We start from the raw sequence: 12,413 nt of genomic DNA, 5'->3' as shown, positions 1-12,413 counted from the left end.
GGTGGGCGGTGGGTCCTGAGCCCGTCACTGCCTTTTCTTCCTCCGGTCATCGTTCTCATCCTGTGCTGTGTTACGGAGGAGTTCGTCCTACAACAGCTGAAAGCTGTTTGTGACCAGTCTATTTATTTTATTTTGGTAATAAGCTATCCTAGCTGGAAGAGCTGATGTAAAAAAGTCACTAACAGGAGGAGATGTTTAAAGTCTTTCAAAGATCGGAGAAACAAACTTCAGATTTCAGTCAAATAAAATGATTCAGAAGCCGTGGCTCTATTTGATAACTTTATTAAAGACACGTTAGAAAAGAGGAGAGAATATACAGCATGAGGTTAAAATCTAAAGCTCAACACAGGACAGATAAAAGCAGAGCTTCAGTCAAATCAAAATCACGTCTATTTACACGGTTACAGATGACACAGCTCAGGGTTCTGCCTAAAAGGATAAAAACAAAAACATAGAGAGGAGAAGGAGGATCACAGGCGGAAGCGGTCGGAGAAGTTTGGCGAGTGAGGTACGGTGAGAGGAACTTCACTTTTCTTCAAGGCGACAGGTTTGTAGTGTCTGATTGGCTGAGCTTTGTGAACCTGCAGGAGGAGAAACAACAAAGTCAGAATGAAGCTGAACCACAGCGACGACGCAGACCCCGGATCAGCCCGCTCACCTGATCATGTCGCATCCTCGACACCTCCTCCTTCTCCCTCTGCTCCTCCTCTCGTCTCTGCTCCTCCTCCATCAGCGCCCTGAGAGCCTCCTTCTCGCTGGCCAGACGCTCGTACTCCTGCCGCTCCCGCGCACGCCGCTCCGTCGACAGCTCGAAGGCCTCCGTCACCGTGGAAGAGTTAATGCCTTCTAGAGTGTGACGAAGGCGACAGGGACACAGTGAGTGACACGATGCTGCAGCGTGCTGCGGCCTCCGAGCAGAGAGCCGGAGCACGGAACAGCTGAGAAGATGCCCATCAAGCTGGGCCACATTATATTTGTACTACACAAACACCTGGAGGTTTGTGCAGAGGCTAAATGTTTACATTCCTAGCAGGGTTAGCTTCATGGTGCGTGGCGGTCGTGTTACCTGATAAAGTGCGGCTCTCCTTTTTAGGCTGGAAAGGCTCTTTATGAGTGACCGTGTTCGGCCTGGCTTTGAACACTGCTGCTTCTTCACGCTGCTTCTGCTCCTCTTTCACCTACAAGAACGCGACACGTTTACGTCCGAGGCTAAAGGAAGAACATCAGCGTGCAAGAGCTGCTTTGGTTTCTTACCATCTGTTCCCAGCGGCTGGACTTCACGGCTCCTCGCTCGTCCAGACGCATTTTGAAGGGCTCGGGCTTTGTGGGCTCCAGCTTCTTCTTCTCCGGGAGGATCACGGCGTCAAAATCCGGGAGAGGCTGAGCCTTGAACTGGGGAACCTGGGAAAAGATGAGCATGATGAGCACAGCCGTGCGTCGCGCTCTGAGGTGGTAAAGATCTGGACGTATTACTCCACCTCTTCATTTCGCATCTCCTCCAGTTTCTTCTCCTTCAGCGCCCTCCTCTCTCGCTCCCTCTCTTCGAAGGAGAAAGGACACACCTCCACGTTGTGCTTCTCTGGGAGTCGGGGTTGGAAGGGGAGGCCAAAGTGAGGCACAGGGGGGGCTTTGATCGGTGACGGCGGCTTCACCTGGTGAAAAACAAACAAAGCTTTTAATTCTACGGACGTTTCCAAACATTCACTCCTGGAAATGTTTTGACCATATCAGAAGAGACTGAACGTGAAACCTCGTTCACACAGTCACCATCAGACCGGCTCTTAATGCCTTTAGCGATACATTTGAAAAACTCCCCAACCGTCCCCGAGTTGAACCCGACAGATTTGTTTGAACAGATCTAAACGAGTCCTTACTTCCTCCACTTTGTGCTCCACGTGAATCCTCTTCTTCAGGGCAAACGCTGGAGACTCGGGCACTGTGGGAAGCAGAACTTTCTTCTCCGGTACTCCCTGTGGAGCAGACGGGAACTCTCAGCTACAATCGTAATTAAATCATTTCAGGAGCATCATGGTTTCTAAAACTCACCACCACTCCCTCCAGGATCTTCTTGGGCAGAGGCTGCGACTTGAAGGTGTGCGGCTCTTCTTCCTCCTGAACTCTGCTGGCCTGTCTCTCCTGGAGTCTCTTCTCAATCTGCAGCTCGAAGCCTTCTGGGACGGTCGGCTCCTTCACCGACGGCTTCTTCAGACCTTCTACACCCTCCAGGATCTTCCGGTTCAGCTCCAGAGCCTTGAATTTAAACCTAAGATTTGAACGCAACATTAACGCTGTGGACAGGAAACAGGAAGGGCCTCCAGGCCTCAGAGACTTTCAGAGCAAAAGCACAGGTTCATCTCTTCCTCCTTCAGCAAAAACTGAAGATTAAAGTCGACGTCGATGCTCCTTTAAGATCCACTTTCACATCAGTGCAGTTTCTCCGTCACTGATTGGACAGGTAAACAAAATGTCCTTACTTGTTGAGTTTCTCGACCTCCTCGGCCTCCAGCTCAGCGCTGCTCTTAGCGGTGGGGGGTCTGCTCCTCTGGTTGGTCATCAGGTGTGGGGTGTGAGGCTGGGTGAGCTTCAGGTGGTCCCCCTTCACTGGAGAAGGGCCTGAAGACACAATCCATGCACGCGCTTCAGTCCCACTTCACACAGACTCGGAGCGTTAAAGAAACAGACCCACATCTCTCACTCACCTCGTGCTTGACTCCGTCTGCTGCGCAGGTGGTAGCGCTCAGGTGTTCGCTTCTGGAACTGCGCTATCTGCTGAGCCATGGGCACGTAGGCGCCCTGCTCGTCCATCTTTCTCTTGTGTCCCGTCGACAGGTTGAAGGGTTTGGGCACTGTGGCGCCTCTTGAAGCCTTCGCCTAAAGTAAAGAAGAGATGTCAGCTTCTGGATTCTCTGCGAACTTTAAAGAAAACAATCATAACGGACGATCGCACGCTGGCTGTCCGCACCACATCCGTTAAACATTTCAGTCGCTGCCGTTTAGTTTCCCTTGCAAACAATATGACTTTAATTTTAACGGTTAAACAAAACTAAGAGGCTCGTCAATAAGCAGCTTTCTGTGAGCCGGACAAAGTTCTGCCACGTGTCAAACAACATTTTAATCACAGATGTTTGTATCATTAAAGCTTCGTTAGGTACTTTACGGAGTAACAACGGCTGTGAGGGATCATTGCGTTCCAAGTCAAGACTTCTCATCCTGTAGTTTCTGCTTAGTGATGAATGAAAGCTAACACACTGTTCCTTTAAACTCAATGAATAGTCACATGTAAAGTTTAAATTCTTTTGCTGAGAGCGCTGCGGCGTGAAGGCCGTCTCACGGTGACTCACTGGAGACGAGGGTTTGCGGAGCTGGGCTGCGAAGTCCACTTCCTTGTGAGCCGTGGAGGAAGCCGCTGTCTTAGACCGCGTGTTCGTGTTGAAGTGGAATTCTTTAGGCACGGTCGCTGAGAGGACCATTTTCTTTGGTGGTGGATCTGAATTAAAGCAACGTGAAGACGGTTATAAGGTCGACTCTCATAAAGCTCCTCATCCAGCACAGACGTCGCTAACAGGATGGTTTACTCACTGCCGGCCAGAGCAGCTTTGTAGCTCGCCTCGTTCTTCTTGCGGTGCAGAGCGACTTCCTTCTGCAGCTTTCTGATGCGTTCCATCTCCTGCTCTTCGGAGCTGTTCGGCCTGCGAGGACGGACAGAACGACAAGGTTCAGACTCCAGAGTGAGCCACACTGACCAGCGCGTGATTCTCTGCCAGCTGTGGACTCACTCAGGGTTTGAGGGTGTTGGAGCTTCAGGCCGGCTGGCGGCTGAAGTCCTGGTGTTCGTCTGCACGGTTCTGCGGCGGGTGGCGCTGCTTCTTCGGACCGGTCGAGCTACAGGACTCCTAAAATAAAAACGACTTCAGTTAAAGACTTGAAAAGCAGCAAAGACGATTGAATGTGTGTGAAGTTTCTCTTTTCTCGACAGCACGTTCACGATACTCACTGCTTCTGTTTCTTCAATGGCGGTGCAGCCACAGCGGTGGATTTACGTTTGGAAACCCTGAGAATGAAGGAGCGAATGAGAGATCAACCACACGGTGAGCTGCTGAAACGATTGGTCCACTAAACAGTGATCCTTCATTTTTTCATGATTCTAGCTGCTTCCTCCACATTGTCCCGTAAAGTACCTGCACGGCTGGGCAGGTGGTTTATTTGAGTTTCTGGTTTTCGGCCGCGCTCCATTTTGAGCGTGGGTTCCTCCGCCCCAGGATGTGACCAGGTTCTGAGGTGGAGTTGTGGACGTGCTGGGACCTGGAAGAACCACAGCGTTCATGTTAACAAACACACGAGGATGAGACCATAAATTATCCTGAGAGACATCAGAGGAATGCAAACGAGTCCTGTAGATTCTTGTTTTTATGTAACAGCTGTACGTCCATGTCTTTGTCTGCAGAGAAATTAAACTACCTTTCAGATCCACCTGGAAAACACATCCCTCCAGAGTAGCCAAACAAAAAACCAACACAAGTACATCCTTAGTGATAAGTAACAGACAGCAAGGATAACTAACCAGAGTCAGCGTCTTTCTTGACTTGAGGAGTGACGATGGCGATTGGCTGGTTGAGTCCGTTGGTTCTCATGAAGTGTCTGTCCACTCCCGGTGTTTGAAGGTGACCGTCTCCTCCTCCGGCTTGTTGCTCTGCATGTAAGAGACAGTTATTTACAAAGCAGGTGACAGTGTAGAAAGCTTTAAGCAACGCCCATGTGTTGCTCATTGTTCACAGTGTTTAAGTTTAATGAATGCCGGAGAGCATAACTGGCTCAATGTCAGAGCGTGTCAAATGTCCAGTGAGATATTAGAGAGAGCTTCCCTCTGTTAAACATTTGTGATTAATCCAGATTACATTAAAAAAGATCAGATTAAGATAACGATATTAACCACATGTTATTGTGCTGCCGTACTCAGTAATTATTTGACCTCAGGCTGTAAGGATCAGAGACGCAGAACACAAGCCCGACTCACTCTGTATGCTAATCATTTAATTCAACATACACGACAACCCGGTCGAGTGGGTTGAACAAAACCAACTCAAAACATGAAACTGTAGGAAAGCTTTTCTTAACGGCTGCTTTTAGCAACAAAATGGAGGGGAAAAAAGTTAAATGTAGATCCACCCACTTCGGAGGGACGGGTGGATTCTGTTTAAGGGTTAGGGTCTGGTCTAACTGGAAGGAGTAAATAAAACCTGTAAGATTGCATTTTATTTGTACTTTGTGACAACCTGCTAGATAGTCTCACAGAGGGGTCCTGCGTTCTCAGGGGACAAGTCCTCTAAAGTGTCCCCAAATTAAAAAAGACGACATTTGGTGAACAAGCTTTTTGTGTCCGTGCACCGACATGACGGACCAGTTTACCTGCAGACATCAGGCAGGCGTGTTCTGTTGAAGCTTTTAAAGCAAAGCTAAAGAGCCGTCTGTTTACTGTTTATTATGAATCCTAATTTCTCCTGTTTCCCTGGGAGTCTGTGTGTTTAATCTCGTTTTAGTTATTTGAAATGTTTTTAAACTGTTTTGTATGCAATGTACAACACTTTGACCTGAAAGCGCTTTACAAATAAAATATATTATTAAATCTACAGAGGTTTGAACTGTGGCAGCAGGGGAGAGGGGGATGCATAACTCACAGTGGGTCAGTAATGTTGTGAAGGAGCAACATGATGAGAAAAACAAACAAACACTTATTCCACACATGCTGCAGAAGACAATAACAAAAGAGGTATGCACTTACCAAACCACATGTCATCATTTACAGCATTGTCCATCTCCTTCAGGTCGACTACACTGGACGGAGCATCAAACTCATACTTAGAGGAATCACCGGACTCATTCTCAGCCATAATAAACGGAGGTGTCGACACCTGAACAAGAAGCGACACATCTTCAACACGAGCTGAACAAAGTGTTGCATTCTCATTGAGTAGTTTAATTACTTAGCCGAGCATTGGGAGAATGTGTTTTTATAATGTGAGCTGCGCGTTAGAGAAAGACGGAAAAACAAGCTAGGTGGCTAATGCTAGCTTCACATTAGCAAACGTTAACTAACGATGAACGAGGACTTCATATTCATTTATAGATGCTTTAATGTGTTTAATCATGTACAAGCTTAAAAAATAACTCCATTGCGAATCATTTAAGTACTAAAAGTGTATAAATTGTCTAAAAACTTACCGAGTATGTCCGTTTCTACAGCGAAGCGACTCTAACTGTGGAGTCAGACCGTTACAGTTTAAATTTCCTGCCTTTTGATTGTTTGAAACAGCCAATAGCAACTGAGGATTCACCCGCTCGCCGCTGATTGGCTCAAACAAGTCTGATCATGTGATCCGGACGTAAAAACGTGTGAAAAGTATGCTGCGTTGAATGATAAACAAAAACACAACAATTATTAATCTAATTGAAATGACATGAACAACCCGCTGCCTGTCTGTAGTTCTAAAGGGACAAACTAAAGTAATGAAAGTAAAATTAGTCTACATGGGCATCATGAGCAAATATTGCCCTTTTTTTGCCCTTTCAGTCATTTTTACATCGACAAGTCAACCCATGTTGCCATCACTGCCAACGGTAAAAGGGAAGCGGGCTGCAAAATGTCATGTTTCAAAGAGGAAGTCGAATGACACACATGATGGTTGAAGTAATCCTCCTCGGCAGCTTCCTCCCGGTCTTGAATCTTTACTCACAAACAACTTCCCGACAGAGAACATTTGTTGAGTTAAAATAGGCGAAGTTATCAAGTCAGAATCTTATTTTTCTCTTACTTTCTGACAACAAATGTAAGGTGTTTCCCTTTTAAATGTTGTTGTTTGACACACTCTCTTTTACACAATGCCATGTAAAACAATGACTGATGCTCCTTTTATGTGTATTAGAAGCGTTATGAGTGCTGCTGCATGATATTTGGCCTATATAGTATAGAGAGGTTAACTTCTCAACCAATGTCTATATATTATTTTAAATAATATAATAATATATCTTCTTTTTTTTATACATATTCTCAGTTTCTGATAAATTAGATTGTTTTTATGACAGCTATTAAGCACTTTGATTGCATCTCCCTCCTTTACTTAGTTTCTTTAGTAACACGTTCTCAGTAAAGAACTGGTGACGGAAAAAAGTGCATCATGTAATACCCTTTAGAAAACATGAAACTTCAAGTTTTGGATGTAAAATTAGTAATTTTCGCTGGAAGGTTTAATGTGTGAGGAAAATAAGGCACATTCTTCCACCCAAGATGAAGCAACACTGTGCGATTCATAGACATACATGTGTGTCTAGTGATTCGTTATGTTGCCACTCAATCATGATTTCGATGGCCCCCATTGGTTGAAAGTAATCGGGATGGGCGGGGCTCAAACTTCGTGGCACTATCGGAGGGGAGGGACGACCAGGTCCAACAGGAAAACTCAAGAAAGGCGAGTACCTCTGATAAAAATCATCACATTTCGATTCTTAATCTACTCAATTTACGTCTCTGATTATTTATTTTTATTTGTCGATGAATCCGACAGAGTACAGGAGTAAATAACGGCCTCAAAATGTGACGTTTAAAGCCTGACAAGCGGCTAAAAGTTAGCCAAGTTAGCGAGCTAGCGGCTAGCGGCTAGCTCCGAGCCAGCTGATCGCTTCTCTGATTCAGAGATGTTTTTAATTTACTGCGAATAAAAACATATTAAAACATGAAATCACTTTACATAAGTCAGATATGTGTGGCAGAAAGCAGTCTAACTTTAAAGAGGACCTGACAGATACAGTAGCTGTCGATGTTTGAGGAAGTGAAGTTAGAATTCATCTTAAAACTTCCTAAATTAAGTGATTTATCTGTTTTTATTAAAAGATTGTCTCCAAACATCATCTGTGTTATTATATTAATCATCTGGAGGAGATAAAGTAGGGTTATTAGATTGAAGATGAGGTTAATCTTTTAAATAAGGAACACGAACATTTAGTGTAGTTGCGTAATGTTCACTAAATGTTAAATAAAATAAAGATAGATCTGTTTCAGTTACACGTTTCCTTCTATCATCCAAGTCAATTCATTTCATAAATATTTTCATTTTCAACGCTTCACATTACTACGGAGGCCCTGAACAGCCAAACAGCAGGACGCATTAATATAACGTTATAGATCAGTGGTGTTAGAATCGCTTTATATTTTAGATAATGACGTCTTCAAAAATAAAGTCAAGTGAGAAACTATTGTGTTCTAAAGTTTAAAAAAAACATTAAATCTTTGTAGATCAGACTCAAACTATTCATAAAAGAAATTAAATACTTTTTATTTTCCTTTTTTATGTCTTTTAATTTGTTTTTCTCTGAATCAAGTCTGTAATGTCGTTATTTTTTGGTCAAATATTTCCCCTCACAGGATTGATCTAGTACAGGGGTGTCCAAAGTGCAGCCCGGGGGCCATTTGTGGCCCTTGAGTGGATTTTTTGTGGCCCTTGACTTCAAATCGAAGAATCAGAAGATTTTGGCCCCAGGCCTCATCAGATGGCATAATTCTTTCTTTTTCTTTTTCATGTTAGCGAGGGAGACCTATAAAAGCCTGACTGTTCTTTCCAAAAAATTAGAACACAACAGTTTCCCACTGCAATTAGTTTTTGTGTATTTACATTATTTTTTGAAGAGGTCAAAATACAAAAAGTTCTTTCCAATATTTAAAAAAAACAAACAAAAAAACTCTGTGGCCCGTGAGCGATTCTAACGTGACAATTTTGGCCCGCAAGAAAAAAAGTTTGGACACCACTGATCTAGTACATCTTCTGTTTTTGTCCCTTTAGGCGCTCAGCTCGGCCTCACTGCAGGTTTAACAGTGATTTGACTTTGCACTGCTTGTTACTCGTTCAGATGGCGGCGATCAGAAAGAAACTGGTGATCGTTGGAGACGGAGCGTGTGGAAAAACCTGCCTCCTCATCGTTTTCAGCAAAGATCAGTTTCCTGAAGTTTACGTGCCCACGGTGTTTGAAAACTATGTGGCAGACATTGAGGTGGAAGGTAAACAGGTGAGCTATTTTTTTATTTATTATGATTTATTATTTTATTTAGATTGATTTTCCTGACATAATAAGCGATGATCCACATGTAGAGCAGCTATTTGACATACGGCCCACTTTGACCAGAACTTTGGTCTTTTTGAGGAACTATGAGTGATTCGACCAAATTTCCCGCGTAAAGTCGATGGACTTTTGGGGCGGGGCCAGCAGGGCTGAACGTGTGATTGGCCAGGCTCTGGTAGCGTTACAGCCATGTTTAAAGATAGATAGATAGATAGATAGATACTTTATTGATCCCGAGGGAAATTCAGGGTTCAGCTGCAAGCCATTTGTTTAAAATTTTCTAAATTATAATCAGCAACGCATCGCAGCTTTTTCATGGTGCGTTTGAGCCCGAGGAATTTAAGAAGAAAGAAAAAATCCTGCTGTGTGACCTGCACGTCATGATGGTTTTAAATGAAACATTGATGTAGGTGGAGCTGGCTCTCTGGGACACGGCAGGTCAGGAGGACTACGACAGACTGAGGCCTCTCTCCTATCCCGACACAGACGTCATCCTCATGTGTTTCTCCATCGACAGCCCCGACAGTTTGGGTGAGATTCCCGTCTTTATTAATTTTTTTAACCAATGTTCTGTTTGCACTGACTTCATGTTAAACACCGCGTGTACACCTGGTCTCTGCTGCAGAGAACATTCCAGAGAAGTGGACTCCTGAGGTGAAACACTTCTGCCCCAACGTGCCCATAATCCTGGTCGGAAACAAGAAAGACCTGCGAAACGATGAGCAGACGCGTCGAGAGCTGGCGAAGATGAAGCAGGTCAGTCGAGCGTTTTTGTTCAGATCCTTTTTATTTATTGCACATTTATTTTTGGGCCTTTATTTGAGAGTCAGGAGTTGGATAGAGCATGAATTCTGGAAGAAAGAGTGGCGTGAATCACATGCGGGAAAAGGTGTTGAACCGACGCCGTTCCACTTTGAGGGCGTGCGACCTAACCACGAGGCCAACCGACACCCCAGAGGCTTTTTATCTTAAAACGTGGAGGACCGGGCACAAAGAATTATGAAATGCATATTCCTTGAATGTTTATTTTTTTAATGGCAGGAACCGGTGAAGCCAGAAGATGCAAAGGAGATAGCACACCGTATCAACGCCTTCGATTACCTTGAGTGCTCTGCCAGGACGAAGGACGGTGTGAGGGAGGTGTTTGAGATGGCCACCAGGGCGGCGCTACAGAGCAAGAAACGACTCAAGAAGGGCGGCTGCATTCTGCTTTAGAGGATCACTCAGGGTTCAATGGGAGGGAGGGGATTGGCTGCTCTGTGGGCACAGCTGAGCGAGGCATTCAGGGGAGATGGGAGAAAATCAAACCAGGCCAAAGGGACTAAAAGAGAGTTTAACGCAAAACATAAGGGACATTAAAGTCCAAGGTTGTAGCTTTTAGCTTTTAAATACTGTAATCAAGTGTGTCAGGATTCATCGACCTCGAGTTCATAGATTGTAAAGCGAAGGGGGGAGGACTGTAAGGTTTCTCCAGTACACACAGGCGAGTCTCGGGGGGTCTGCTCTTTTAGTTTCTGCTAATAGTCTTTGAAATCATTCTCCTTTATCTAGCTTCATAAACACGCCAACATTACCATAAACGGACCACCTGAACTCTGATTGATGGCATTATTGGATTACATGATGGTGATGAGACTTCTTCGAGTGTCTTTACGAGCTTATTGCTGAACGGCAGTCTCATCGTGGACTCTCGAACACACTGTATATGGTCGATAAGGTTTTATTTTCCTCTTACTGTATATTCTCAAATAGCAACACGCACACGTATAAAGGGCTGTATTAGAGAAAAGCCTTTATTTTATTATATCTTATGAGAAGCCTCCATGTTTACTGATCTGCTCCTGTTTTAGTTTTCTGTTGATGCTTAACGTCTTTCATTTTCACCTGTTGCCTTAAAATATTCAGTGATCGTAGATTCCTTACAGCACTGTTTCCAGAGTCATAGATTCATGTTACGTTTCGTTATTTTCAGTTTCGAGCAGCTGTTGAAGCTTTATTTTGAAAGGACTCGGACACTTTGAGGAGTCAGTGTCTTTCCCTGTCCTTACTCTCGTCTCGGACGCGGTCTCTGAAGAAGAGTTTTGAAACTCAAAGATGGCGGTTGGGATATTGGACATTTGATCAATCTAATAATAAGCAAAGTGGTGGCGCAGAGGCGGGACTAACGAACGCCTACAATGCCCCTAATTATTCAAAATGAATGCTTAGTTAAAAAACAAAACAGTTATGATACAAATCAATCCACTATGGTGTGAACCAAAAACAAATGTTTGCACATCTACATACACTGGCAATGTATTTGTGCATCTCTTTGTAAGAGTCAAACACCTTTTTTGCGTCTTCACGAGACGCTAGAAGTACTCGACACTTACCGACCTGCGAACTGAAATGGAAATCTGCTGCTCTCTTTCTGTCTCACACGTAGCTTGTGATTGAAATAAAGACTGAAACGCTGTAGTTTTTAAAACCTTTGGTAGTTTTCAATACTTTAGATAATTAAATAACAGAGATTTCATTGTTTCAAAATGTGATTTATTGAAAAGTATTAACATTTTTTGAACCACCTTATTGGTCATTCAATTTCAGGGACTTGCTGCCAGTGGTGAAGGTGCTTCAAAATAATAGCCTCCCTGCTTCTTGAAGGCTTTTATTTTGAAACACGAGCAGGCAGATTCCTTTTATGTGTCCACAACCTGACTGGAGATAAGAAGTGCAAATCTAAGCAGCTAAGAAGGCGTTAATATGCGAGTATGTTAATGGTATATGTGCTGTGGAAACACGATGCTGAATCCTTTGAGACATTTTATTCTCTTAGTTCTGCCCTCTCTGTCTCTTAGCTGTTATTTGTCTGGCTGATGTTAAAACATTTACAAAAAGATTGTTTTTGTTCACTGTGTTTCTCTTTTGGTCTTCTGTTTTATTTTATTTTGATGTGATATTCTACTGGCTTACTTTGTATTATTTGCACACAACTCAAACCACAGAGGTCAGTTTGGTTTTTCCCGTTTGGAGCAGAATGTCAAATAATGAAACCACAACTCTTCAATAAGAGGATTATTCTTTATATACAAACATATCCTCCAGGTGTCTTTTTATGTATTCTAAAGGAAATAAATCTGCTTATGACCAAATTCTGCTTGTGTGCTTTTTTTCATTTAAAGGTCACCTTATGAAAATCTTCCCCATGTTCCTCTAACATGTCTGTCTACAAACCCCCCAGTGATGAGAGAAGTGCGTCCTCTCCGTCTCCTGCCTGCTCCACTTTTCAGAAAATGTGCTCAAACAGGCCGTTATGGACAGTGAGG

The 12,413-nt window shown here is 43.8% G+C and overlaps 2 protein-coding genes across 3 annotated transcripts; one reads left to right on the top strand and one right to left on the bottom strand.

The window, feature by feature from the left end:
* Positions 1-246: 246 nt before the first annotated feature.
* tpx2 (TPX2 microtubule nucleation factor) lies at positions 247-6,328 on the bottom strand. Its single transcript, XM_079359577.1, has 17 exons — positions 6,220-6,328; positions 5,780-5,909; positions 4,562-4,690; positions 4,179-4,302; positions 3,995-4,051; positions 3,777-3,893; positions 3,580-3,689; positions 3,342-3,487; positions 2,700-2,871; positions 2,475-2,613; positions 2,047-2,263; positions 1,875-1,970; positions 1,479-1,652; positions 1,255-1,401; positions 1,067-1,178; positions 659-846; positions 247-581 (listed from the first exon to the last, which is right to left on the bottom strand). Exons 2-17 carry the CDS (start codon positions 5,886-5,888, stop codon positions 471-473), a joined length of 2,148 nt encoding a protein of 715 aa, XP_079215703.1. The 5' UTR covers positions 5,889-5,909; positions 6,220-6,328; the 3' UTR covers positions 247-470.
* A 1,033-nt stretch (positions 6,329-7,361) lies between these two features.
* rhoaa (ras homolog gene family, member Aa) lies at positions 7,362-12,239 on the top strand. 2 transcript variants are annotated; one of them, XM_079358502.1, is made up of 5 exons: positions 7,362-7,463; positions 8,832-9,054; positions 9,519-9,639; positions 9,734-9,864; positions 10,150-12,239. In XM_079358502.1, the coding sequence occupies exons 1-5, from the start codon at positions 7,390-7,392 to the stop codon at positions 10,321-10,323; spliced, it is 723 nt and encodes a 240-aa protein (XP_079214628.1). In that variant the 5' UTR covers positions 7,362-7,389; the 3' UTR covers positions 10,324-12,239. The 2 variants fall into 2 exon arrangements, with proteins under 2 accessions (XP_079214628.1, XP_079214629.1); XM_079358503.1 differs by having other exon boundaries at positions 7,382-7,463; positions 8,899-9,054.
* The last annotated feature ends 174 nt before the right edge of the window (positions 12,240-12,413 follow it).

Source organism: Symphodus melops (assembly GCF_947650265.1).
Source record: "Symphodus melops genome assembly, chromosome: 13".
Classification (NCBI taxonomy): Eukaryota; Metazoa; Chordata; class Actinopteri; order Labriformes; family Labridae; genus Symphodus; species Symphodus melops.
This window is presented reverse-complemented; position numbering and strand designations above follow the sequence as displayed.

What these genes read in the sequence shown, in the direction of transcription:
- tpx2 (XM_079359577.1), bottom strand. Translation starts at nt 5,888, where the DNA reads ATGGCTGAGAATGAGTCCGGTGATTCCTCTAAGTATGAGTTTGATGCT. An exon ending in CCATTGAAGAAACAGAAGCA is followed by an intron (nt 3,894 to 3,994) that starts GTGAGTATCGTG and finishes TTTTTATTTTAG; the next exon opens with GAGTCCTGTAGCTCGACCGG. An exon ending in CGAGGATGCGACATGATCAG is followed by an intron (nt 582 to 658) that starts GTGAGCGGGCTG and finishes CTCCTCCTGCAG; the next exon opens with GTTCACAAAGCTCAGCCAAT.
- rhoaa (XM_079358502.1), top strand. Translation starts at nt 7,390, where the DNA reads ATGGGCGGGGCTCAAACTTCGTGGCACTATCGGAGGGGAGGGACGACC. An exon ending in TTGAGGTGGAAGGTAAACAG is followed by an intron (nt 9,055 to 9,518) that starts GTGAGCTATTTT and finishes ACATTGATGTAG; the next exon opens with GTGGAGCTGGCTCTCTGGGA. An exon ending in AGCTGGCGAAGATGAAGCAG is followed by an intron (nt 9,865 to 10,149) that starts GTCAGTCGAGCG and finishes TTTTAATGGCAG; the next exon opens with GAACCGGTGAAGCCAGAAGA.